Genomic DNA, 26392 nt, shown 5'->3' with positions numbered 1-26392 from the left:
TTAGGTAAAAATATATATTTTTATGTATATATATATATGTGTGTGTGTGTATTGACACCACTTGACTTCTACACAATTTTACTGTTTCATATTTTTATCTCTTAATAAAAATTATGGCTTCGTCACTGGTCAGAACCTGTTGGATCTTGTGGAAGTTGCACCTTTCTGGGCAACTAGCCGAACAAAAAGGCTCTTGGAGCAATATCAAATCTCCTAAATGTCTTGCTTATAATAGTATAATATTGATAGTTGTGTCTGATGTAAAATAGATAATGTGTTATCTAGAAAAATATTATGGGGTTCAATCTCAACACATTCAAGCCTTAACTCATTTTAAAAGAATCTTCAATCGAGTCCAATTTAATCTCTGATTTCAACTCGTTTTAAGAGTCTTTATTTGCATTGATATAACGTATGTTCCTATATGATATGAATTACTATCTATTTTATAATTTTTAAGATTTATCTATCCATTTGTAACTTTTTTTTAAAAAAAAAAATTGAGTTCAAATTTAAATTGTGGTCATAAAACTTAAGTAACAATATATTTATTGAGATTAAGAGGGTCAAGCCCAAAGTAAACTTGAGCGAATCTGGACCCAACTCAATTTATATTTCAACCCATTTTAATATGAAAAAACTACCTAACTATACATACATAATTACCGTATATTAACGTATAATTCATTGATTGATGGTTTGTGTAAGCTCGGTCAGTGGGAAAAGGTTAAAACTTTGTTCTCAGAGATGGTGAACCTTAATATGTATCCAGATGTGCGCACCTTCAACATACTAACAGATGGACTATGCAAAGAAGGGAAAATTGAAGATGCCGAGGAAGTAATGAAACACATGGTTGAAAAGGGTGTCGAGCCTAATGTAATCACCTACAATGTAATAATGGATGGATATTGTTTGCGTGGTCAACTAGATAGAGCTAGGAGAATTTTTGATATCTTGATAGATAAGGGCATTGAGCCTGACATTTTTAGCTATAACATACTAATAAATGGATACTGTAAGAAAAAGAAACTCACCAAGGCCATGCAGTTGTTTCGTGAAATTTCTCAAAAGGGATTAAAGCCTAATATTGTTACCTACAATACTATCTTGCAAGGCCTGTTTGAAATTGGAAGAATTGGTGTTGCAAAACAACTGTTTGTAGAGATGGTATCAGCGGGGCCTACCCCTGATACATGTATGGTACTTTGCTTGATGGTTATTTTAAGTACGGTGTTGAAGAAGCTATGTCACTCTTTAATAAGTTGGAAAGAAAGAGAAAATGTTAATATTAGGTATTACAATATTATCATTAATGGATTGTCTAAAAACGGTGAACTTGATAAAGCTCATGCTATTTTTGAGAAGCTTTCTTCAATGGGATTGCTTCCGAATGTGAGAACATACACTATGATGATAGCTGGATTTTGTCTACAAGGGGTTGTTAGATGAAGCTAAGGATATGCTTAGAAAAATGGAAGACAACGGTTGTTTTCCAGACAATGTAACTTACAATGTTATTGTGCAAGGATATCTTAGGTGCAGGAAAATAAATGAAATGGCAACTTTTATGAAGGAAATGACTGGAAGGGGCTTCTCATTTGGCGCAACTACATCTGAGTTACTGGTAAAGGCTATTAGTGAGAATCCTTCCATCGTTGACATGTTACCAGAGCTTCATGCGGAAATCAAGAAGTGAAAAGTTGTTCGCTTGGTTTGTTCGGCAGCACTATGGCTGTGATACAATTTCTTTTTTATCCTTGCAAAAGAATTGACATCCCATGCAATTGCAGAAGTTGATGGCAATTAGAGCATTGCTTGAGGTTTCTAGGCAGACCTATTGAGGAGGTATATCGAATTTTGATATTTTGAGTTCTATATCCGTATTTCTTTTTCTCAAAAATCAAATGTTATTGCATTATTAATGTGAGAACAAAATGATAATCTTACCGATCTAAAAATAGTATAGGTGAGTTTCCTTATGTTTTTTAAGTCGAGTAACATCATTTATCAGTGCTATTTCCTTCCATTTGGCCTTATCTGGTAAAGCATTTTGCATCCCTTGAATCCTTCATTCACTGGCCAAAATTGGCTCATTTCCTCCATTTCAGTCATGATACACTTCTATTGTTGCAAAGCTGAAAGTCCTGGAAAATTGCTCCTCGAATCATGTGTTCCCTATCCACCTATTTTGCCAGAAAAGGGCTTTTATACCATCTTTCAGTTTAATGTGAATGTGCTCTGAGAATTCACCCCATAAGTTTCTGACATAGTTCCAACTCCATAAGAATAGTTAGGAACCTTCGTGATCCAAAACTTTTCCATCCCATATTATTTCTGCAATGAGTTGCTTCTTCATTTCTTCTTCCTCTTTGTAGAACCTCCAAAGTCTCACATCATAAGGAGATTTTTGTTGTTTATCCTAAGGTTTCTTGCTCCTATTTCGCGTTCCCTCTTCCTTGTTGTCACAATTTCTCATTTGACGAGGTTGAAGGAATTCTTCTCTCTATTAGCTTGCCACAAGAAGCCTTCCCTGAACTCATCTCTTTCTTCCTTAGTATTCGGGTATTGGATATAGAGACATAATATATATAGAAGATGTGAGTGATCCTTGGCCTCTTGTATCTATTTGAAAACATTTTATCCCGCCAAGCCGTGTTGCCTTGCTAGTCTTTCTACCAAGGCCCTCCAGAACTAAAATAAAAAGTAAAAAAAAGAAAGAGAGTTACCTTACCTTAAACCCCCATGGGCGGAGAAAAAACATACATGTTTATCATTTATCCAAAAACCTACAAATGATACAACTTTTAGTTCCATTCTTGAGATAACGGTCAAACACACACTTGAACTATCACTTTTTGCAAGTTTCAAACTGGACTATCACCCTCTATGTATTAAAAAACACACTTTGACTATCAAGGTTTTCCCTTTTCCTACCTGAAAGATGGTGATAATTATGATAGAAAAAGGGAACAACTGACATTTGAGGTGTGTTTTAATACACAAACAGTGATAGTTCATGTAGGAAAAGGAAACATCGATTTGAAACTCGCAAAAAGCGATAGTTCAATTGACCATTAACTCTCCATTCTTCATGGGAGTTGAAGGCAAGCAGTTTATATTGCATATATATACCTTGCAAAATGTATGTTTGTTCTGGTGAAAATACTCTACAACTTTCAACACTTCATCCTTGACAACTTCACTTGGAGTGCCGTACAGAGCCTATATAACATGGCTTTTATTCTACTCAATATTTATTGATCAGTTGGCACCTGCAGACTTGTTTTTGTCCCCTGAACAATATGCATTATTTATTTCTCTTATAACAATGTATTATTTTCATGCCCGAAAGCTTTCTTTCAATTTATGTAACAGAACAGAACATGTAACCACCACATTCTTGTTGTTGATGAGACCAGATGGTGTCTACCGGAGATGTTGCAAGCGAGCGTAGGGATAAGCTGTACCGTTTCAATGCTTACATACAAGAGGCTACTAGGTGATGATGGAAACTGAAAAGCGTGAATGTATAAGCTCAATCACCATGTCATGCTGCATCCACAAATTATGACATCAAATGCTTTTCAATGTTCTGTTTCTACGAACTGTGCTAGGCAACTGCACTAAAGTGTCTCAATCAAAAGAAAGATCTCGTCTCCAAGGAATATCGATTTGTTTCTCCATCATGATTCCTTCTTCAGATTGTGGACACTTCTGTATAGCTCCTCTTCCCGAGCAACCTTTGTAGCAAGAGCTTCCTCGTCAATAGGGATGGCAATGAGGCAGTGCGGGTTATAGTGTATGTGGAGCAGGGCGGGTTAGAGCTTTTGCGGGTCTGGGGCGGGGTGGGTTTGAATATATCTTTCCAAAATTTATGTGGGGCGGGGCAGGTTGCGGGTTTGGAATAAAAAATCTTTTAAATTCGTAATTCACACAAATTCTCTTTATCAGTTTTGCACCTATTTGGGATATCGTCATTTGATGAGTTTTAAGTAACATGAATATTTACATAAACTGTTTTGAATGGCTAAGAAATTAGAAAGAAGAAAACATTATCTCAGTGCTTGCATTTAAATTTTTGTTATTACATCAAATGTATCCAATTCAAAATTACCAAAAAAAATGTTGCTGACATATCTAGGAAGAGTTATAAAATTGCATTGTAATGTTAGAATAATGTTATAACATGTTAATTTTAGCAGTTAATAGCTAACAAAATTTTAAGTTTTTAAGTTAAAAACTTACTAAGCCTATTATTTGAAATGTTTTTTTTACAAATTATGTGGAATGAGGTGGGTTTTTGCGGGGCGGGTTGAAAACAACAAAATATGTTATGTGGGGCGGGGAGGGTTGAGATCTTAGCGGGCTTGCCCTGACCCGCCCCGCACCATTGTCATCCCTACTCGTCAAGCACTTGAATAGGCGACCATTCAAGATGTATTGAAAATTTGAATTGGCACTAATCTCAACTCATTCAAGCTTTATTAGAATTTTTAGGGTTCGGACTTGGGCTTGGGCTCAAGATAATTAGAATTGGTTCAATCTCAACTTATTCAAGTCTTAACCAATTTTAATAGAATCTTCAATTGAATCCAATTTAATCTCCAATTTCGACTCGTTTTAAGATTCTTTATTTGCATTGATGTAACACACGTTTCTATATTGAAGGTATGATTTACTTTATTTTATATCTTTTATTATTTATCTATCCATTTGTAACTTTTTTATAAAAAAATTAAAATTCTTGAGTTGAAATTCAAATTGGTTATAAAAACTTAAATAACAATATATTAAAAATATTGAGATCAAGCGGGTCAAATTGGACGAGTCAAGACCCAATCCGTATTTAAGTCCATTTGAGCCCAAAGTAAACTTGGACGGGTCTGGACCCAACTCAATTTCTATTTCAACCTATTTTAATATCCCCAATTTCAATCCAACTTGTCCATTTTACATCCTTATTATTTAGGTGAGTTTTCACAAATAGCCACAATAATAAACTTAATTATGTTCCATGACTATAGTTTGCATACATACGGATTGTAACTACAGTTTAAGTTGTCTCATTCGTATAATTCGTGATTTTGTATAATTAGCGAGTTTGTATAATTCGTGGGTACATTTGTAGGATTGGACTATTTTTGTATAAATTCAAAATAACAAATTTTTACAAACACAAACATCTAAACTTTAAACAGTTATATAAATTATATTATACAAAATTACATTAGACAAAAGTTATGCAAATTATATTATACAAATGTGCGAATTATACAAACTCAAAACCTCAGCCCACGTAATTATCACTGAATGTTTGTCGCGAATGGTAATTAACTAAAACTATAGTCACGATGATTAATAACTAGTATATGGTTGCTTAACCATGTAATTTTCCCTATTAATTAGCCGTCTTTTAGCATGTGAGGCAACATATATCATTTTAATTTTAGAAAATAATACACATAAAATACTTAATTTTGCAAATTAAAGAGACCCTGAATTTACGTGTCCTATATAAATTTAGACTATAAAATCACCCTGGATAAGGAGAAGGATATATTTAGAAATATTTTGGTATAAGGAATAAAAATAAATAATTAATAAATTAAAGATGACGAATTAAATGGATGAAAACGATTGTATAAATTTAAAATAAAAATATTATATATTAATTAAAATAACAATCTATCTAAACATTATATTAGTCAAATCAATACAGTATGCTACTCCCTCCGTCCCTATTTACTTGTCCATATTTCCTTTTTTAGTTGTCCCTATTTAGTTGTCCATTTTGACAAATCAAGAAAGGACAACAAATTTTTTCCTATTATACCCTTATTTACACTTCTTGAAAATTGTAAAAGTGTATGTTGTTTCCTTCCAATTTATTTCACTTGAATTCAAATAAGTGGTTGTAATTTTGAAGTGAAAAGTTGTCATAAGGGTAAAATTGTAACTTCACTGTGCTAATCATTGTTGCCTTAATCTGTGTGTCATTTCTAAAGTGGACAACTAAAAAGGGACGGAGGGAGTATTATACAACACCATACCATATAATATAATGCACTATTATAAGTATAAAACAATCACCCAACAAAGTTCGAGTAAAATTAGGTCACACTGAAAATTATAGAGCAACTCAGTAAGAAAGATTTGTTTGGCAATGGCGATGAGTAAAATTTCTCTGCGGAAATGCAATGGTATTCTCTCTATCTCTTCCTTTCATATCTCCTATTCTTATTTTTCTTCATATTCACGCAGTAGTAAAGTAAAGGGTAGAGTTGTGTTAAATTTTGAGAAACTCAAGTGTTTAGATGATGCTGTTACTCTATTCCATCAAATGGTTAGAATGAAGCCTCTTCCTTCAGTTGTCGACTTCTCTAAATTGTTTAAGACTATGACAAGTATGAAGCATTACTCAGCTGTCCTTTCTCTTTTCCGACAAATGCGGAAATTGGGCATTCCAATTGATGGATTCATCTTGAATAGTGTGATTAATAGTTATTGCCTGATGCATCGTGCTGCTTTTGGATTTTCGGTGTTATCTATTTACTTGAAGAATGGCATTCCGTTTAATAATGTTACCTTTACAACTCTAATAAGGGGAATCTTTGCTGAAAATAAGGTTAAAGATGCTGTTGAATTGTTCAAAAAATTGGTGAGAGAGAAGATTTGTGAGCCCGATAAAATCATGTATGCAACAGTAATGAATGGACTCAGCAAAAGGGGTCATACTCAGAAGACTTTAAGTTTGCTCCGGTTAATGGAACAAGGTAACACTCAGCCCGACATATATATCTACAACATTGTTATAGATGCTCTTTGCAAAGATGGAAACTTAGATGTTGCTATCAACATTCTGAACGAGATGAAGCAGAAAGGCATTCATCCAGACATATTAACGTATAATTCATTGATTGATGGTTTGTGTAAGCTCGGTCAGTGGGAAAAGGTTAAAACTTTGTTCTCAGAGATGGTGAACCTTAATATGTATCCAGATGTGCACACCTTCACCATACTAACAGATGGACTATGCAAAGAAGGGAAAGTTGACGATGCCGAGGAAGTAATGAAACACATGGTTGAAAAGGGTGTCGAGCCTAATGTAATCACCTACAATGTGATAATGGATGGATATTGTTTGCGTGGTCAACTGGATAGAGCTAGGAGAATTTTTGATATCTTGATAGATAAGGGCATTGAGCCTGATATTTTTAGCTATAACATACTAATAAATGGATACTGTAAGAAAAAGAAACTCTCCAAGGCCATGCAGGTGTTTCGTGAAATTTCAAAAAAGGGATCAAAGCCTAATATTGTTACCTACAATACTATCTTGCAAGGCCTGTTTGAAGTTGGAAGAATTGGTGTTGCAAAACAATTGTTTGTTGAGATGGTATCTACTGGGCCAGTACCTAACTTATCCATTTATCACACTTTGCTTGATGGTTATTTTAAGTACGGACTTGTTGAAGAAGCTATGTCACTCTTTAATAAGTTGGAAGGAAAGAAAGAAAATATTGATATTACATCTTACAATATTATCATTAATGGATTGTGTAAAAACGGTGAACTCGATAAAGCTCATGCTATTTTTCAGAAGCTTTCTTCAATAGGATTGCTTCCGGATGTGAGAATATACACTACAATGATAACTGGATTTTGTCTACAAGGGTTGTTAGATGAAGCTAAAGATATGCTTAGAAAAATGGAGAGGAACAATTGTCTTCCAGACAATGTCACTTACAATGTTATCGTGCAAGGATATCTTAGGTGCAGGAAAATAAATGAAATGGTAACTTTTATGAAGGAAATGACTGGAAGGGGCTTCTCATTTGACACAACTACAGCTGAGTTACTAGTAAATGCTATTAGTGAGAATCCTTCCATTGTTGACATGTTACCAGAGCTTCATGCGGAAATCAAGAAGTGAAAAATTGTTCACTTGGTTTGTTCGGCTGCACTATGGCTGTGATACAATTTCCTTTCTATCCTTGCAAAAGAGTTTACATCCAATGCAATTGCAGAAGTTGATGGCAATTAGAGCGTTGCTTGAGGTTTCTAGGCAGACCTACTCAGGAGGTATATCGAATTTTGATATTTTGAGTTCTATATCCGTTTTTCTTTTTCTCAAAAATCAATTGTTATTGCATTATTAATGTGAGAACAAAATGGTAATATTACCGATTTAAAAAATAATAATGGTGAGTTTCCTTATGTGTTTTAAGTCTAGTAATATCATTTATCAGTGCTATTTAGTCATCGAATCTGATAGGAAATACTATAGTTGCCAGATTTTTTTTTTTGATGAAGTAAGTAGATTCATTTCAAGGCATCAAGAAGATGCAAGCTTTACAAGGATAGATCTGTTAAGTTCACAAAAAAAAGGATTTGTAGCCTCTTTCTAAGCTATAGAGCTAACAAAATCCAAGAAGAGTTCTAAATTATTTACAGGGTTAGTTTGGACCAACTAAAAAGGCTAACTAGACATCTGCCTCACAAAAGATTACTATAGTTGCCAGATTTGTGTTCCTTCCATTTTGCCTTGTCTGGTAAAACATTTTGCAGCCCTTGAATCCTTCATTCACTGGCCAAAATTGGCTCATTTCCTCCATTTCAGTCATGATACACTTCTATTGTTGCAAAGCTGAAAGTCCTGGAAAATTGCTCCTCGAATCATGTGTTTCCTATCCACCTATTTTCCCAGAAAAGGGCTTTTATACCATCTTTCAGTTTAATGTGAATGTGCTCTGAGAATTCACCCCATAAGTTTCTGACATATTTCCAACTCCATAAGAATAGTTAGGAACCTTCGTGATCCAAAACTTCTCCATCCCATATTATTTCTGCAATCAGTTGCTTCTTCATTTCTTCTTCCTCTTTGTAGAACCTAAGTCTCATATCATCAGGAGATTTTTGTTGTTTATCCTAAGGTTTCTTGCCCTATTTTGCGTTCCCTCTTCCTTGTTATCACAATTTCTCATTTGACGAGGTTGAAGGCTTTCTTCTCTCTATTAGCTTGCCACAAGAAGCCTTCCCTGAACTCATCTCTTTCTTCCTTAGTATTGGGGTAATGGATACAGAGACATAATATATATAGAAAGACTGTCCAAGACACTATCACTACAACAAAAACTGCTTTTAGCGGCAATAAATATGTACATTAACAAAGAGTGCTAAAGCCTTTACCAGCATTAATTAATTGCCATTAAATCCAATGTTGATATAGGCTTTAGCGGCATTTACAAAGAGTGTTAAAATATAATTGTCACTAGTAATTGCCTCTAAAAAAAACATAATTGTTCCACATTGCCTTCTAGGTGTTCTACCAACTTTGTGTGATTCACCTTGAAAATGTCACTCTGCATAATTTGCTTGTAAACCTGATACAGATTCAATCAACAATTAGATTGTCTTCAGGTACAATACTTGCTATTCATTTGCTTCGCACATTCTAAGAGTATCATCTGGATTCAAGAGATGTGATTGATCCTTGGCCTCTTGTATTTACTTGAAACCATTTTATCTGGTCAAGCTGTGTTCCCTTGCTAATCTTTCTACCAAGGCCCTCCATAACTAAAATAAAATGTAAAAAAGAAAGAGGGTCACATTACCTTAAACTCCTATGAGCAGAGAAAAAACCTACATGTGTCTCACTTATCAAAATTGAGAATTTGACAGTGAATGTGTAAACCTTAACCCATCTCTCTATTTGTTTCCGAACCCCATATCTCCCATCGAGTTCATCAAAAATCCCCAATTTACATGGTTGTACACCTTCCATATGTCCAGCTTTATCAATAGTTCAAGTGCTCCTTATCTTTTCTTTTTTTTAATCCAAAGCCTCATTGGCGCGCCATTATTTGTCTATCTTTAGTGAATGCCAACTGTTTTCTGTCCACTAATTTTCTGACAAATTGCTTCGATCTTTTTGCCAGTTATTTGGCTATAATTTATATACACTATTAATCAAACTAATGGATTTGAAATGTTTCAACTTTTTCACGAGTTTCAATCCCCAACACCAACTATCAGTTGTTTTTTTTTCCTGCCTGGACTATCACCCTCTATGTATTAACACACACCTCAACTATCAGTTTTTCCCTTTTTCTACTTGAAAGATTGTGGTGGTTCAGGTAGAAAAAGAGAATAGCTGACAGTTGAGGTGTGTTTAATTCACAGATGGTGGTAGTTCAGTTCATATAGGAAAAGGAAACATCTTATAGTTGAAGTATGAAACTCGCAAAAAAACGATAGTTCATGTGTGTTTTTGACCATCAACTCTCCATTCTTCGTGGAAGTTAAGGTAAGCAGTTTATGTTGCATGTATATTCCTTGCAAAATGTTCGTTCTGGTGAAAATACTCTACAACTTTCAACACATCATCCTTGGCAACTTCACTTGGAGTGCCTTAGAGAGCCTAACATGGCATTTATTCTACTCAATGTTTATTCAGTTGGCACTTTCTTACCCCTGTAAATAGTGTGGATAACTTTTTGGATTTTGTCTCCCTGTCTGCTTCATGTTTTGTTTGAAGCAACTTCTTTTGCTCTCTTGTAATCTTGCATTCATCTAACTAGGGCACATGCACCAGGCTGCCTTGGATCTAATCAATTTGTAGTGTATGTTTCAGCTTTCAGACTTGTTTTTGTCCCCTAAACTATATACATGCAATATTTCTCATATAACAATGTATTTTCATGCCCGAAAGCTTTCTTTCAATTTTTATAACAGAACATGTTACTTGCCAGGTAACCACATTTTGTTGTTGATCAGACCGGTAAGATACAGATGGTGTCTACTGGAGATGTTGTCCGTGCTGTTGCAAGTGAGCGTTGGGATAAGTTGAACCGTTTCAATGCTTACATACAAGGAGGTTACTAGATGATGATGGCAAGCATGGAACTTGAAAAGCGTGAATGTATGAGCTCAATTAGGGTAACAAATGGGTGAATTGAATCAGATCGGATTTGGATGGATTGAGTTAAAATGGATTGGATCACAATCACTTGAGCCCACCTTAGGCTAACGCCACCTTGGGGTGTTTGAGGTGGCATGCCACGCGGCACCCACAAATTATGACATAAGCTCAATCACTTGGGCCGACCTTAGGTAGACATCACCTTGGGCTTGGGGTGTTGAGGTGGCATACCACTTGGCCTTCACCTGTGAACTAGAGCCATATAAATATGAATGAAAATCCAAACTATAGTCTCTCAACTTTTGGATAAGTTGCTATGCTTCCAATGAAACTGTTTGATTAGTTTCCATCAATATAGCTATGACATATATTCATTGCATTTAGTTTTTTTATATTTTATTTGCAAGCTTTAGTTATACATTTTTTAAAATAAGCTTCCAGCTTATTTAGCTTATATTTTTTTGTGTGCGCATTTCCATGATTGTATCGTATGTGTTTAAATATGAAACTTTCATCCCATTTAACTTAAAAATAAAAAATTCATTTTTAAATTTGTTAAAGTAAAAAAAAAATTATTATTTATGTCACTTCATATAAGCACGTATCATTCAAATAAAAGGGACAATGAGTATGTAACCAAGTGCTCCTTCAATTTACTTCTTTTCCTTGTGGGAAGTGCAGATTTTTTTGAGAAGAGAAAGAGATACAATCTCAATCCTTCCGTAATGACCTTTTTTTTTGGATTTAATTATTCGTACCTATAATTATTTGAATGAGTCTTTTTTGATTTCTTGGTAAGATTTCAATCAGTACTTTCTCCAATAAAGAGATACTCCATCCGTTTCTTTTTATATGTCACATTTTTATTTTGCGCTTGCATTAAAAAATGATTTAACTTTATCATTCTACCCTATTTAATGTTTTATTAACTTAACTTTATAATAAATGATGAATATGTTAAATGACTATTTAAATTTTTAAGTTTATTTTTGGTAGAATAGTGAATAAAGAAAGTAGTTAATCAATGTATGAAGTACTCTCCCCATTAATTACTTGTAGATTTCCTAGGTTAGTCAAAACATATAGTTTCAAGACTAATTAACTACTCTATCAAGGATATAATAGGAAAAATATGGTAATTTATGCATTGATTTTATAAAATGACAAGTATTGTAGTCCAACTATTTATAAAAATGGATGACATATAAAAAGAAACGGGGGGAGTACATACTAAAAAAAAAAAATTCATTTTGATGGAGGAATTTTATATGAAGAGTGATGAGAATGTCAAAACGCAACAATAATAATTTGTAGAAAGTATCAATTTATTTGTGGAATTTATATAGGGATGGCAACAGGGCGAAGCAAATGTTAGGCGGGGTGGGTTTAAGGCTATGCAGAGCGGGGTGAGTTTAAGGTTATGCGGGGCAGGTTGAGGTGGGTTTTTGTTAAACTAATGCGGGGCAGGGCGAGTTGCGGGGATATGTGATTTTTATGGGGTTTAAACTTAATTATTTAATAATCATATTTCTTCTTTTATCCTACATTTTCATAATAGTTCTACCCCGTACACTATTTTTCTTGTAGATTTATTGCTCAAATTATAAATATGTGACATTATATAACAACATAAAAACAATAAAAAATATTCAAACATTATATTCATTTAAACAATATAATACATACAAGGGAAAAGGGTCAAAAATGCCCTTAAACTATGTGAAAGGAACAAAAATGCCCTCCGTTTATAGTTTGGCTCAAAAATGCCCTTAGCGTTAATACTTTGGTTCAAAAATGCCCTTAAACTATGTGAAAGGAACAAAAATGCCATCCCTTTATAGTTTGGCTCAAAAATGCCCTTACCGTCAATACTTTGGTCCAGAAATGGCCCTATAGTTACAAAATGGGTCAAAAATGCCCTTTTCCGAATAAATATATATTTTTTCTTTTTAAACACATCTTCGTCCTAATTAAAATATTATTGAAGAACACTATTCTTGTTTTCTTTCTTCTAAAATCACTTTAACAAATAAAAAGGTAGGAAATATTTTTTTTCTTCTTAATCTCATTTTATCAATTAAAATAGAATAACGTCATGTACCCTTTGGACATATAATATATGTCATATATAAGATTATAGTATATCCATCATTAATTTATATTTATATAACGATAAAAAATAAGAAATATTTTCATTTTTTATTTTTTTCTAAATTGAAGTAGGATAAACATTTGCTAATTTTAAAAAAATATATTATTAGAAAAGAATGTGTTAAAAAAAATATTTATTTGAAAAATGAGCATTTTTTACCTATTAAATAACAATAAGGGCAATTTTGGACCAAAATATTAATGGTAAGGGCATTTTTGGACCAAACTACAAACGGATGACATTTTTGAACCAAAGTATTAACGCTAAGGGCATTTTTGAGCCAAACTATAAACGGAGGGCATTTTTATTCCTTTCACATAGTTTAAGGGCATTTTTGATCCTTTTCCCTACATACAATATAATTCCATACCTAATGAACAACTATCCAAACAAAGTGTTAAAAGAGATTCCTACAAAATTAGGTCACACTGAAAATTATTGAGCAACTCAGTGAGAGAAATTTGCTTTGGCAATGGCGATGAGCAGAATTTGTCTGAGGAAATGCAATGGTATTCTCTCTATCTCTTCCTTTCATATCTCCTATTCTGATTTTTCTTCACGCAGTAGTAAAGTAAAGGGTAGAGTTGGGTTAAATAGTAGCAGTAGTTTTGAGTGTTTAGATGATGCTGTGAATCTATTCCATCAAATGGTTAGAATGAAACCTCTTCCTTCTCTTGTCGACTTCTCTAAATTGTTTAGCAATATGATAAGTAGGAAGCATTACTCTGCTGTCCTTTCGCTCTTTCGAGAAATGCTAACAATGGGTATCCCGGTTGATGAATTCATCTTGAATATTGTGATTAACAATTATTGCCTGATGCATCGTGCTGATTTTGGATTTTCAGTGTTACCTATTTACTTGAAGAATGGCACTCCGTTTAATACTGTTACCTTTAACACCCTATTAAGAGGAATCTTTGCTGAAAATAAGGTTAAGGATGCAGTTGAATTGTTCAAAAAATTGGTGAGAGAGAAGATTTGTGTGCCCGATGAAATCATGTATGCAACAGTAATGAATGGACTCAGCAAAAGGGGTCATACTCAGAAGACTTTAAGTTTGCTCCGGTTAATGGAACAAGGTAACACTCAGCCTGGCATATATATCTACAACATTGTTATAGATGCTCTTTGCAAAGATGGAAACTTAGATGCTGCTATCAACATTCTGAACGAGATGAAGCAGAAAGGCATTCATCCAGACATATTAACGTATAATTCAATGATTGATGGTTTGTGTAAGCTCGGTCAGTGGGAAAAGGTTAAAACTTTGTTCTCAGAGATGGTGAACCTTAATATGTATCCAGATGTGCGCACCTTCAACATACTAACAGATGGACTATGCAAAGAAGGGAAAGTTGAAGATGCCGAGGAAGTAATGGAACTCATGGTTGAAAAGGGTGTTGAGCCTAATGTAATCACCTACAATGTGATAATGGATGGATATTGCTTGCGTGGTCAACTAGATAGAGCGAGGAGAATTTTTGATATCTTGATAGATAAGGGCATTGAGCCTGACAATGTTAGCTATAGCATACTAATAAATGGATACTGTAAGAAAAAGAAAATCTCCAAGGCCATGCAGGTGTTTCGTGAAAATTCAAAAAAGGGATCAAAGCCTACTATTTGTACCTACAATACTATCTTGCAAGGTCTGTTTGAATCCGGTAGAATTGGTGATGCAAAAACAATTTATGAAGAGATGCTATCAGCAGGGCCTGCCCCTGATTTATACATTTATTGTACTTTGCTTGATGGTTATTTTAAGTACGGACTTGTTGAAGAAGCTATGTCACTCTTTAATAAGTTGGAAAGAAAGACAGAAAATATTGATATTATTTTTTACAATATTATCATTAATGGATTGTGTAAAAACGGTGAACTCGATAAAGCTCATGCTATTTTTCAGAAGCTTTCCTCAATGGGATTTCTTCTGGATGTGAGAATATACACTACAATGATAACTGGATTTTGTTTGCAAGGGTTGTTAGATGAAGCTAAGGATATGCTTAGAAAAATGGAAGAGAACGGTTGTTTTCCAAACAATGTCACTTACAATGTTATCGTGCGAGGCTATCTTAGGTGCAGGAAAATAAATGATATGGTAACTTTAATGAAGGAAATGACTGGAAGGGGCTTCTCATTTGACGCAACTACAGCTGAGTTACTTGTAAAGGAAATAAGTGAGAATCCTTCCGTCCTTGACATGATACCAGAGCTCCACACGGAAAACAGGAAGTGAAAATTGCTATCGCTTGGTTTATTCGGCCGTGCTACAATTTCCTTTTTATCCTTGCAAAAGAATTGACATCCAATGCAATTGCAGAAGTTGATGGCAATTAGAATGTTGCTTGAGGTTTCTAGGCAGACATACTGCGGAGGTATATCGAATTTTGATATTTTGAGTTCTATATCCGTATTTCTTTTTCTCAAAAATCAAATGTTATTGCATTATTAATGTGAGAACAAAATGGTTACTATACCGATTTAAAAAATAATGAGGGTGAGTTTCCTTATGTGTTTTAAGTCTAGTAATATCATTTATCAGTGCTATTTGGTTATCAAATCTGATAGGATATACTATAGTTGCCAGACTTGTGTTCCTTCCATTTGGCCTTGTCAGGTAAAGCATTTTGCAGTCCTTGAATCCTTCATTCACTAGCTAAAATTGGCTCATTTCCTCCATTTCAGTCGTGATACACTTCTATTGTTGCAAAGCTGAAAGTCCTGGAAAATTTCTCCTCGAATCATGAGTGCCCTATCCACCTATTTTGCCAGAAAAGGAATTTTATACCATCTTTCAGTTTAATGTGAATGTGCTCTGAGAATTCACCCCATAAGTTTCTGACATATTTCCAACTCCATAAGAATAGTTAGGAACCTTCGTGATCACAAAACTTCTCCATCCCATATTATTTCTGCAATCAGTTGCTTCTTCATTTCTTCTTCCTCTTTGTAGAACCTCCGAAGTCTCACATCATAAGGAGATTTTTGTTGTTTACTTCTTGCTCCTATGTCGCATTCCCTCTTCCTTGTTGTCACAATTTCTCATTTGACGAGGTTGAAGGCTTTCTTCTCTCTATTAGTTTGCCACAAGAAGCCTTCCCTGAACTCATCTCTTTCTTCCTTAGTATTGGGGTATTGGATATAGAGACATAATATATATAGAAAGAGTGTCCAAGACATTATCACTACAACAAAAACTGCTTTTAGCGGCAATAAATATGTACATTAACAAAGAGTGCTAAAGCCTTTACTGGCATTAGTTAATTGCCGCTAAAAATCATTTTTGGTATCGTGTATTAGTTAGGACTAGTCTTCCTTCTAAGGATAAATATTGCTTCCAATATGAGAGTGTCTTCTCACACTTTTCCAGATTGACATTCCCAACTCTTTGGTTGATAATTGTTCCACATTGCATCCCAGGTGTTCTACCAACTTTGTGTGATTTACCTTGGAAATGTCACTCTGCATAATTTGCTTGTAAACCTGATACAGAATCAATCAACAATTAGATTGTCTTCAGGTACAATACTTGCTCTTCATTTGCTTCGCACAGTCTAAGAGTATCATCTGGATTCAAGAGATGTGATTGATCCTTGGCCTCTTGTATTTACTTGAAACCATTTTATCTGGTCAAGCTGTGTTTGCCTTGCTAATCTTTCTACCAAGGCCCTCCATGACTAACATAAAAAGTAAAAAAGAAAGAGGGTCACCTTACCTTGAACTCCTATGAGCAGAGAAAGAACCTACTGGTGTATCACTTATCAAAATTGAGAATTTGACAGTGAATGTGTAAAACTTTATCCAATCTCTCTATTTGTTTCCGAACCCCATATCTACCATCGAGTTCATTAAAAATCCCCAATTTACATGGTTGTACACCTTCTATATGTCCAGCTTTATCAATAGCCAAGTGCGCCTTATCTTTTATTTTTTTTAATCCAAAGCCTCATTGGCGCGCCATTATTTGCCTAACTTTAGTGAATGCCAACTGTTTTCTGTCCACTAATTTGCTGATAAATTGCTTCGATCTTTTTGCCAGCTATTTGGCTATAATTTATATACACTATTAATCAAACTAATGGATTTGAAATGTTTCAACTTTTAGTTCCATTCTTGAGATAACGGTCAAAGACACACTTGAACTATCACTTTTTTCGTGAGTTTCAAGCCCCAACACCAGCTATCAGTTGTTTTCTTTTTCTGCCTAGACTATCACCCTCTATGTATTAAAACACACCTCAACTATCATTTTTCCCTTTTTCTACTTGAAAGATGGTGGTAGTTCAGGTAGAAAAAAAGAACAGTTGACAATTGAGGTGTGTTTTAATACACAGATGGTAGTTCAGTTCATGTAGGAAAAGGAAACATCTTATAGTTGAGGTGTGAAACTCGCAAAAAAACGATAGTTCATGTGTGTTTTTGACCATCAACTCTCCATTCTTCGTGGGAGTTAAGGCAAGCAGTCTATGTTGCATGTATATATCTTGCAAAATGTTCGTTCTGGTGAAAATACTCTACAACTTTCAACACATCATCCTTGACAACTTCACTTGGAGAGCCTAATATGGCATTTATTCTACTCAATGTCTATTCAGTTGGCACTTTCTTACCCCGGTAAATAGTGTGGATAACTTTTTGAATTTTGTTAGCTCCCTGTCTGCTTCATGTTTTGTTTGAAGCAACTTCTTTTGCACTCTTGTAATCCTGCATTCATCTGAGTAGGGCGCCTGCCGAGCTGGACTTACAAATAAAAGGCTATTTTTATTATTTCTAGGTTTGAGTTTTATGTAAAATAGGAGTATTTTTTATGTGTATGTTTTGAATTCTAACTAAACTATGTGTTGCCTTCTATAAATAGTGGATAACCCTCTTTAACCAAGCTCCTTATGGTCGAGACCCGCACATAGTGAGAGCTTAGTGCTCCAGGTTGTCTTTGCCCTCTTTAACCTATATAAATTATGTCTTCCCTGTAAATTGGCTAATCGATTTGTAGTATATGTTTCGGCTTTCAGACTTGTTTTTGTCCCCTAAACAATATGCATGCAATATTTCTCTTATAGCAATGATTGTTCATTCTTGTTGTTGATCAGACCGGTATGATACAGAATGGTGTCTACCGGAGATGTTGTCCGTGTTGTTGCAAGTGAGCTTAGGGATAAGCTGAACCGTTTCAATGCTTACATACAAGGAGGTTACTAGATGATGATGACAAGCATGGGACCTGAAAAACGTGAATGTATAAGCTCAATTAGGGGTGGCAAATTGTGGATCGGACCAGATTTGGATGAATTGAGTTAAAATGGATTGGATCACAATCACTTGAGCCCACCTTAGGCAAACGTCACCTTGGGTTGTTGAGGTGGCATCTATAAATTATGACATAAGCTCAATCACTTGGGCCAACCTTAGGTAGACATCACCTTGGGCTTGGGATGTTGAGGTGGCATGTCACCTGTGAACTAGAGCCAAATGAATATGAAATGAAAATTCAAACTATAGTCTCTCAACTTATGGATAAGTTGCTCTTCTTCCAATGAAACTGTTCGATTACTTTCCATCCATATAGCTGTCATATATCACAGTGCGAAGATAGCAAATATCATTGTGCATTGTACTAAAAAAGTTGTTTAAATTGTAAAAAAAAACATGGCAGAGCTCAACAACATAAAGTAAGCAACTTTACCACTTATGTAACATGTTATTGCCATAACATAGCAAATATTTATTCCAGATTTGTACTTTCCTTCAGTGTGACTCAACTTGCATTGTAAGCTCGTAAAAACACGTTGAACACCCATCATATGCTTTGCCATTTTCTGTTTCTACGAACTGTGCCAGTAACAGCCAGGCAACTGCACTAAAGTGCCTCAATCAAAAGAAAGATCCCATCTCCAAAGGATATCGAATTGGAAGTAATATGTTGATTTGTTTCTCCATCATGATTCCTTCTTCAGATTGTGGACACTTCTGTATAGCTCCTCTTCCCGAGCATGCTTTGCAGCAAGAGCTTCCTCATCAAGCACTTGGATAGGCGACCATTCAGGAAGTTTAAGCCAATCGTCTTTCTTATTGACCAGAGAGTCGTAGTAGCTTCTCAAGGCTGGTTTTACTCTTATAGTAGCATAATCAACTGTTGTTCCCACAACTGCAAACATGACAGAATAACGAACAGCACCAAGTTGACCACCTGATAATCATCCAATAGAACCGGTCAGCTATTTATCAGGTTCATAGAGATCAAGCACAATCAGTAGTACGTCTTGAGAGAAACATATCGGAAATCATAGATTTGAAAAGCATAGATGAAATACTGTATAAAAAACATAGATTCGAAAAGCACAGATGAAATGCTGTCATCAAAAACTTCAGCTCAAACTGAACTTGATTCAACTAGTAGCATCGGTAATAGGAAAAAGAGTTGCAAAATATACAAATATTCCAATATCGCATAGAAAGTAAGGGCAATAAAGTTCACAAAGCTTCTGATATGCATTGTGACTTTGTGGGTTTCAAATCCAACCACAACAACAAACACAGTGAAATCCCACAGGTTGGGTCTGGGGAGTGTAGGCACACTCTATCCTTAGCTTATGGAAGTAGAGAGGTTGTTTTCGAAAGACTCCCGCTTGTGGGCTTCAAACCCAATGAATAAAAAAACATAAGCAAGGGTAAACATGACCAACGTAGAGCACTTTCCAGATTACAGAGTAAAAGCTACAATCTTAACTGGTCTCTTTGCACAAGTATTTATCCAGTAAGAAAATCTTAAGTTTGGGCAAACTACTAACATAGCTATGAGATTGGACAAAGCTTCTGCACCATGAGAATACAACTTTATATTGAACTGATAAAAGGTATGATACATACAAGACTTCTCTCAATAGTATCGAAGCCATAATAAACTTTAAAAGTAGATGTGCTGAGAACAACTATTTTGAATTGCTATCACAAAAATGTCAGTGCCAACCCCAACTAATTTGGGACTGGGGGAAGTTGTTATGTTGCATGACCAGAATGTTGAAATACAAATGCATAGAGTAACTGTTGTTCACCAAACTACAGAAAATCGAAATACTTCCCATAATCATTGGATCAACTAAAGTGAGCATAACTAGCTCGTTTTTTAAGTTGGATCTAACAAAACATCTTCAGCATACTTTAACTGATGCTTGAATTCATAGATTGAGCATGAGGCCCATTGAATTTGCCACCCAAGGGTGTATCCTAGTGGTCAATAAGGTGGGAGGAGAACAACGAGGTCTCAAATTCAAATCCCAGTAGGTGAACTCTTCCTATTGACCTAAACCTGACCTTAGTGGGCAAAGTTACCCAATACTTGTGCTGGTGGGAACAGTACCCAATGGAATAGTCGTGTAAGCTGGCCCAAACACTACTGGCATTAAAAAACATTGGATCCAACATCCTAATTCCAACAACTCTCCACGGAATCATTTTATATGGAATGCAAAAATATCACTCGCCTAAGAACCTCTTGCCAGGAGTCTCTTCCATTTTTTTGATCTTTTTTATATATGATGCAAGATTCCTCCAATCTTGGTCTCCTCTCAAATGGACATGTAAGAGACTTTTTTACCGTTAAAGATTTTAAAAAAAAAGGCAGTAGTGAACAAATCTAGCTGCCCTGATTTGCAAACAAACATGACCATGAAAAATCAGCTAAGGGGCTACCTCAGTGAAGCTATTTGTACCATGATTATTTATAAACATAACCGTTTTTTAAAAAATATATATATATATCTAAACACATGATGTCATTAAAAAGAATGACCACATGTCTAGTTAATGTCTAAATTAGCCCATCCTGCTGGAGCCTTTGATGCGCTGGCGGCTGGCGCACACACAGAAACACATTGAGGAGAGAGAGTTGCAAATTTTACCTTGCAGACGTCCAAGTATAGCACCACTACCGAAACCTCCAATTGCTGAGTTCAGCAGATCATCAGGCTTTCCTGTTCTACTTGCTCTTACGAACTCACGAGCACCTGCCACGCAAATACAAAAGAACATATATTAACTTCAGTCTTATGTGCCATTGGACACAAACAGCACCAAAATAGTGAAATGGCTATCATCACTCTTTTGACTAAACTTCACCCATGGGCTTCTAAGTAATAGATAATCTTAAGTTGAATCAATGTCCCAAGTCCAGAGCCAGGTTTTTCAATATAGTTGCAGTATGAGAGTCCATCGTGCAATGAAGACTGCATAAATTATGCGGATTAATTCGTTGTGGGATAAAGCTGTTATAAACATTTTGAACATGTCACTGAGTATGAAGAATGGTCTGTAAGAAGATGAGTTTATTCATGACAGCTAGACTAGATGACCGCTAAATTTGTGATAAAAATTACCAACATCACTAAAAAAGTAGAGTGTTCAAGAATAAACTATGTGAGGAATGCAGATGAGGTGAATAAAGATTGTCACGTGTGAAATCTGAAAGATGCAAACATATGAAGCAGAAATCTGAACAGAAATACCAGCTTATTGGCTTTCAAATTATAAACGGCATAGAGGAGAAATTAATAATACAATCAATCAAGTAACATCACTCCCATGTTAGTGGAAGTTGGCTTGAATACTTTGTCTCCATTCTGCTCCAGTCAAGTTTATTCATACTAACACTAACAGATTACCTTTTAACAATAATTAGGGGTTCTCTATTCTCTAAACCGGTAAATCTCCTGTCATTCAAATCTAACCAAAATAAAAGGACTCCTAATAATCAGAGGATCTAACATATGTGCAATATAGCAACATAAATCTTTATACCGACTAGTTTTTATAACTGTGAAATAACAAGAAGCTGGACTTATCAACCAAAAAAATAGAACATTACACAAATATAGAAGCCCAGTAGGTGGAATCTGCTACTGTCAGATTGATGGGTAAATTTAACAATAGAAAAACGCTGCGAATGTCTTTGAGCCAAAAGGTGGATGAAGGATAATTTTACATCATTTACTAATTCATAGTGATATTTTTGGCCCTTTTCTATTTCCATTTTGATGTTGCTGGGGGAAAATGTTGCAAAAAGGGAAGGGTCGGAGAAAGTCAGCAAATCTGTAGTACTAAAACAACACACAATGTGGCCTAATATTTTCAATCAGTAGTGCTAAAACAACACAGTACGTGGCCTAACATTTTCAATATCTTGGAAACAACATGTCTCCCCCAAACCGTATTTCCAAAATCAAATTCAACTCAACGTAAATCTACATGACATGATTAAGGGATATAAACATTTTAAAACAAGCACAAGAGTGAGATTACCGCAATAACATGCAGTGACAATAGCAAAATTAGTTGCATAAGTTGCACAAATGTTTGCTAAGCCATGAACTTTCCGATGCTTTGATACCAAACCAGCTCCTCCACCAGCCACCCCTAAATTCCAAACGAAAAAAAAAGGGTTATAAATATCAAAATAACAATAAACTTGGACGAACAATCAACTGATCAAATCAACTATCTCAAATAAGTTTGAAATCAACTATTTAAATAAAGTACCCGCAGGAATCCGGTAGGTTTTGCTCAAACAGTGTATATGTGTTAATAAATTCATTAAATTTATACATATATTAACTTTAGCACTCACTTATTATCACTTAATCGTCCTAAAATTCAGAATCCATAAAAATTGAAATTCCAGCTTCGCCTATGAGTATCTTCATTCATTTCCGCTGTATTTCGATTAATTTAATCACGTACAAGCTCAAAATATCAATTTAAAAGCGTAAATCGAATTAAAATTAGGGTTTTTTGTGAGAACCAAAAAGTACCAGCTAAGAGAGTCGGCAGAAGAAACCGTTCCTTCCAATCTGATGATGGTGAAGACGGAGATGAAACTTGTTCTTCTGAATTACTTTTACGCGTGGAATCCATTGATTCTCGATTTCAATCTTCTGGTGAAGTTGATCGGAATCGAAGAGATTTGAGTGACCCGAAATGAAATGAGGAGGACTGAGTTTTGGACTAAAAGAACCGGCCCAAATAGAGCCCAAATTAAAAATGGGCTAGTCTAGATACCAATTTGGAAAAATTACTTGGATTGATACTTTTAAAAAAATAATTACTGATTTTAGCGATACTTTTTATTTATTACCATTTATAGCAATACTATGTTAAATCTGCAATATATATTAAAAGTGAATTATGTATGCAATATATATGTATTATAATTGTTTTTTTTACAATGTATTATGCTTGTTTGGTAAAAAATTGACACAGTGTATTATAAGTGTATTAAAATGTGTAATGAATGTATTCTTGTATTATATGTTGTTCTCCGTAATATGTATTAAAAGTGTATTATAAATGCATTAAAAGTGATCAAGTGAAAAAAAATGTTATTGCTATAAATGGTAAATATTTTTTTTAATAAAGTATATTTATATAAGTTTCCCCAAAAAATTTCACGGCCCACCTTCCTTGTACGAGTATAGAAGAAGTATAGACTATTTTGATTAGTTGTTGAAGTGAAATGAATTGATTAGATCATTCAAGTCAACTAGCATTTATTTACGCTAGGATTCAACCTATATGGACTTATTCCTTCTCTTATGATACTTCTTATGGAATTTTCTTTCGTTCTTTTTAGCATTTTGGTTTAACACCACGTAGGCAGTTGGTACCTTTCCAGCTTTTTAGGTGGGGACGATCGAAAAAGTATTCCTTCTATTCCAATTATTATATATCACATTTTTTTAGTCTGTTCAAAATAAAATGTCACCCTTTTTTTTTAATTAGAAACAACTTGATTTTAAAATTCTTATTTATCTTTAATAAAATGATTATTAGTCATACAACCATCTAGAATTTGTTTCTGATTTTAAATTCATTTTTTTTATTTCTTTTTTAAATTTTGTACTTAATTAAATGGTATCGTGTAAATTGAGATGAAATCTATTTGGAAGATTAAAAGGGCAAATTCTCAGTTTGATTGTATTGTCCAATAATGTATGAAATTAGAAAATTTCTAATTTTAATGATGTTGATGTGTACATCTTAACTAGTTGTAGCACTAAGCTAACTAGTAATTATGCACTTTATATTCTTTATTATCATTTTTGGATACATAATTAGGAAAGGAGATAGTAATTATTATACACATGTTAAATGTAATTGACTAACTAGATAAAAGTTTGATCATATAGGGGACAAAGATTGAAAAACTAGTGAAGGAAGGTACCTTTTTTCTACATAGGTCCCTTGGATGCTTCAATCATGAAACATAGGTAAAATTAGAATTAAAATTTTATGTAATTAAAATTTTAAAATAGTAAAATTAAATATTAGTCCTTCAATTTTTAAATTAAATTTGAGCATATATTTAATAAAAGAACTAAAAGATAAAGATATAATTAAAACTATCGAGTTCAATCAAATTTGTACCGTAAATTTCTTGTTCTGCCCCTATTGTGAAATCATTCTTTAGGGCAAATATCACGTTTGAATAAAGGAGCTTTTTGATCTCTTTCTTTCTTTTTTCTTGCACTCGAGATTTAAAAATCCAAAAAAAACAAAAAAAAAAAGTTGATCAAAAAGTTGTTTCCTATTGCTCTAGTCCTAGGAGTGACAAATGAATGGATTGAATATGATAGGAAAAATTGACAAAATAAATCAAATAAAAATGAATAAGATATTAATTCACTTTTATTTAGTATGTATGGATAATAAATGAGATAATCGACGAATAATATAAATACTTTTATTATTCATAATTCCATAAATATTTAGGTGAGAATAAAGCTAAAAGTCAAAATAAATTAAAAATTTTAAAAAGTAAGAATTCGAAGAACTCATGAAAAATAACAAGGTGTATATATATATATTGACAAAATAAATCAAATAAAAATGAATAAGACATTAATTCACTTTTATTTAGTATGTATGGATAATAAATGAGATAATCGACAAATAATATAAATACTTTTATTATTCATAATTCCATAAATATTTAGGTGAGAATAAAACTAAAAATTAAAATAAATTAAAAATTTTAAAAAGTAAGAATTCGAAGAACTCATGAAAAATAACAAGGTGAATATATATATATATCAAATTGTTTACTTGAGCAATTGTGAGCAAAATAAATATTTAGGATGCGTTTGATATGAAGAAAAAAAAATTCAAATTTTTATGATTCGACATTAAAAAAATCATAGAAAGACCCTTAAAAGTTGGATATCCACTGGCATACCTAGAAAATAAGTAGTATAGAGCCTAAATGACGTGTTTGATAGGAAGAAAGATGTTGAACAATGTTTTCCAACAAAATGGTAACAACAGAGTTCTCATTAGACTTCTGTTTGGTAGGTTAATTAGTTGTTATAGTATTATTTTATAATATATTGTATTGTATTTATATTGTATATTTTGTTTAATGAATATAACATTTAGATAGATTGTATCATTCTATGTCATTACATAATGTCACACATCAATAATTTGAAAGACAAACCTAAAAAAAAAGTAGGTTACGAGATAGAGCTATTATAAAAAGATANATTGACAAAATAAATCAAATAAAAATGAATAAGACATTAATTCACTTTTATTTAGTATGTATGGATAATAAATGAGATAATCGACAAATAATATAAATACTTTTATTATTCATAATTCCATAAATATTTAGGTGAGAATAAAACTAAAAATTAAAATAAATTAAAAATTTTAAAAAGTAAGAATTCGAAGAACTCATGAAAAATAACAAGGTGAATATATATATATATCAAATTGTTTACTTGAGCAATTGTGAGCAGAATAAATATTTAGGATGCGTTTGATATGAAGAAAAATATTTTCAATTTTTTATGATTCGATATTAAAAAAATCAAAAACCATATCAAAAAGACCCTTAAAAGTTGGATATCCATTGGCATACCTAGAAAATAAGTACTCCCTCCGTCCCAATTTATGTGACACATTTCGTTTTTCAAGAGTCAAATTGTTTAAGTTTGACCAAGAATTTGCTCATGGAATCTTCAAAAATTTTAAAATGAAATTTATATATTTGTAAACTACGTAAAAAGTACTATAAGTCACAATAATTGATAATTTAAAATATTTAAAAGATATATGAAAAATTTACGATCAAAGATATATTTGTTTGAATCTCGAAATTCAAAATATGTTACATAAATTGGGATAGAGGGAGTAGTATAGAGCCTAAATGACGTGTTTGATAGGAAGAAAGATGATTTCCACGAACAATGTTTTCCAACAAAATGGTAACAACAGAGTTCTCATTAAACTTCTGTTAGGTAGGTTAATTAGTTGTTACAGTA

At 33.6% G+C, this 26392-nt stretch overlaps 3 protein-coding genes across 3 annotated transcripts; 2 read left to right on the top strand and 1 right to left on the bottom strand.

Annotated features, from left to right (window-relative positions):
- Nucleotides 1–6113: 6113 nt before the first annotated feature.
- LOC125874127 (putative pentatricopeptide repeat-containing protein At1g12700, mitochondrial) lies at nucleotides 6114–11340 on the top strand. Its single transcript, XM_049554963.1, has 2 exons — nucleotides 6114–8085; nucleotides 10755–11340. Exon 1 carries the CDS (start codon nucleotides 6167–6169, stop codon nucleotides 7934–7936), a length of 1770 nt encoding a protein of 589 aa, XP_049410920.1. The 5' UTR covers nucleotides 6114–6166; the 3' UTR covers nucleotides 7937–8085; nucleotides 10755–11340.
- Nucleotides 10795–15315, top strand: LOC125873973 (putative pentatricopeptide repeat-containing protein At1g12700, mitochondrial). The gene is made up of 2 exons (XM_049554784.1): nucleotides 10795–10879; nucleotides 13529–15315. The coding sequence occupies exons 1-2, from the start codon at nucleotides 10795–10797 to the stop codon at nucleotides 15313–15315; spliced, it is 1872 nt and encodes a 623-aa protein (XP_049410741.1).
- Nucleotides 15316–18873: 3558 nt separating this feature from the next.
- LOC125874158 (uncharacterized) lies at nucleotides 18874–23073 on the bottom strand. The gene is made up of 4 exons (XM_049554997.1): nucleotides 22883–23073; nucleotides 22374–22487; nucleotides 20978–21082; nucleotides 18874–19266 (listed from the first exon to the last, which is right to left on the bottom strand). The coding sequence occupies exons 1-4, from the start codon at nucleotides 22983–22985 to the stop codon at nucleotides 19016–19018; spliced, it is 573 nt and encodes a 190-aa protein (XP_049410954.1). The 5' UTR covers nucleotides 22986–23073; the 3' UTR covers nucleotides 18874–19015.
- Nucleotides 23074–26392: the final 3319 nt, after the last annotated feature.

Source organism: Solanum stenotomum, chromosome 8 (genome assembly GCF_019186545.1).
Source record: "Solanum stenotomum isolate F172 chromosome 8, ASM1918654v1, whole genome shotgun sequence".
Classification (NCBI taxonomy): Eukaryota; Viridiplantae; Streptophyta; class Magnoliopsida; order Solanales; family Solanaceae; genus Solanum; species Solanum stenotomum.
Note: the sequence above shows the minus strand (reverse complement) of the source record. Positions and strands in the feature narration are given on the sequence as shown.

What these genes read in the sequence shown, in the direction of transcription:
- LOC125874158 (XM_049554997.1), bottom strand. Translation starts at nt 22,985, where the DNA reads ATGGATTCCACGCGTAAAAGTAATTCAGAAGAACAAGTTTCATCTCCG. An exon ending in TCTGCCGACTCTCTTAGCTG is followed by an intron (nt 22,488 to 22,882) that starts GTACTTTTTGGT and finishes TTTGGAATTTAG; the next exon opens with GGGTGGCTGGTGGAGGAGCT. An exon ending in TGTCACTGCATGTTATTGCG is followed by an intron (nt 21,083 to 22,373) that starts GTAATCTCACTC and finishes TTTGCGTGGCAG; the next exon opens with GTGCTCGTGAGTTCGTAAGA.
- LOC125874127 (XM_049554963.1), top strand. Translation starts at nt 6,167, where the DNA reads ATGGCGATGAGTAAAATTTCTCTGCGGAAATGCAATGGTATTCTCTCT.
- LOC125873973 (XM_049554784.1), top strand. Translation starts at nt 10,795, where the DNA reads ATGGTGTCTACTGGAGATGTTGTCCGTGCTGTTGCAAGTGAGCGTTGG. An exon ending in CAATGCTTACATACAAGGAG is followed by an intron (nt 10,880 to 13,528) that starts GTTACTAGATGA and finishes GAGCAACTCAGT; the next exon opens with GAGAGAAATTTGCTTTGGCA.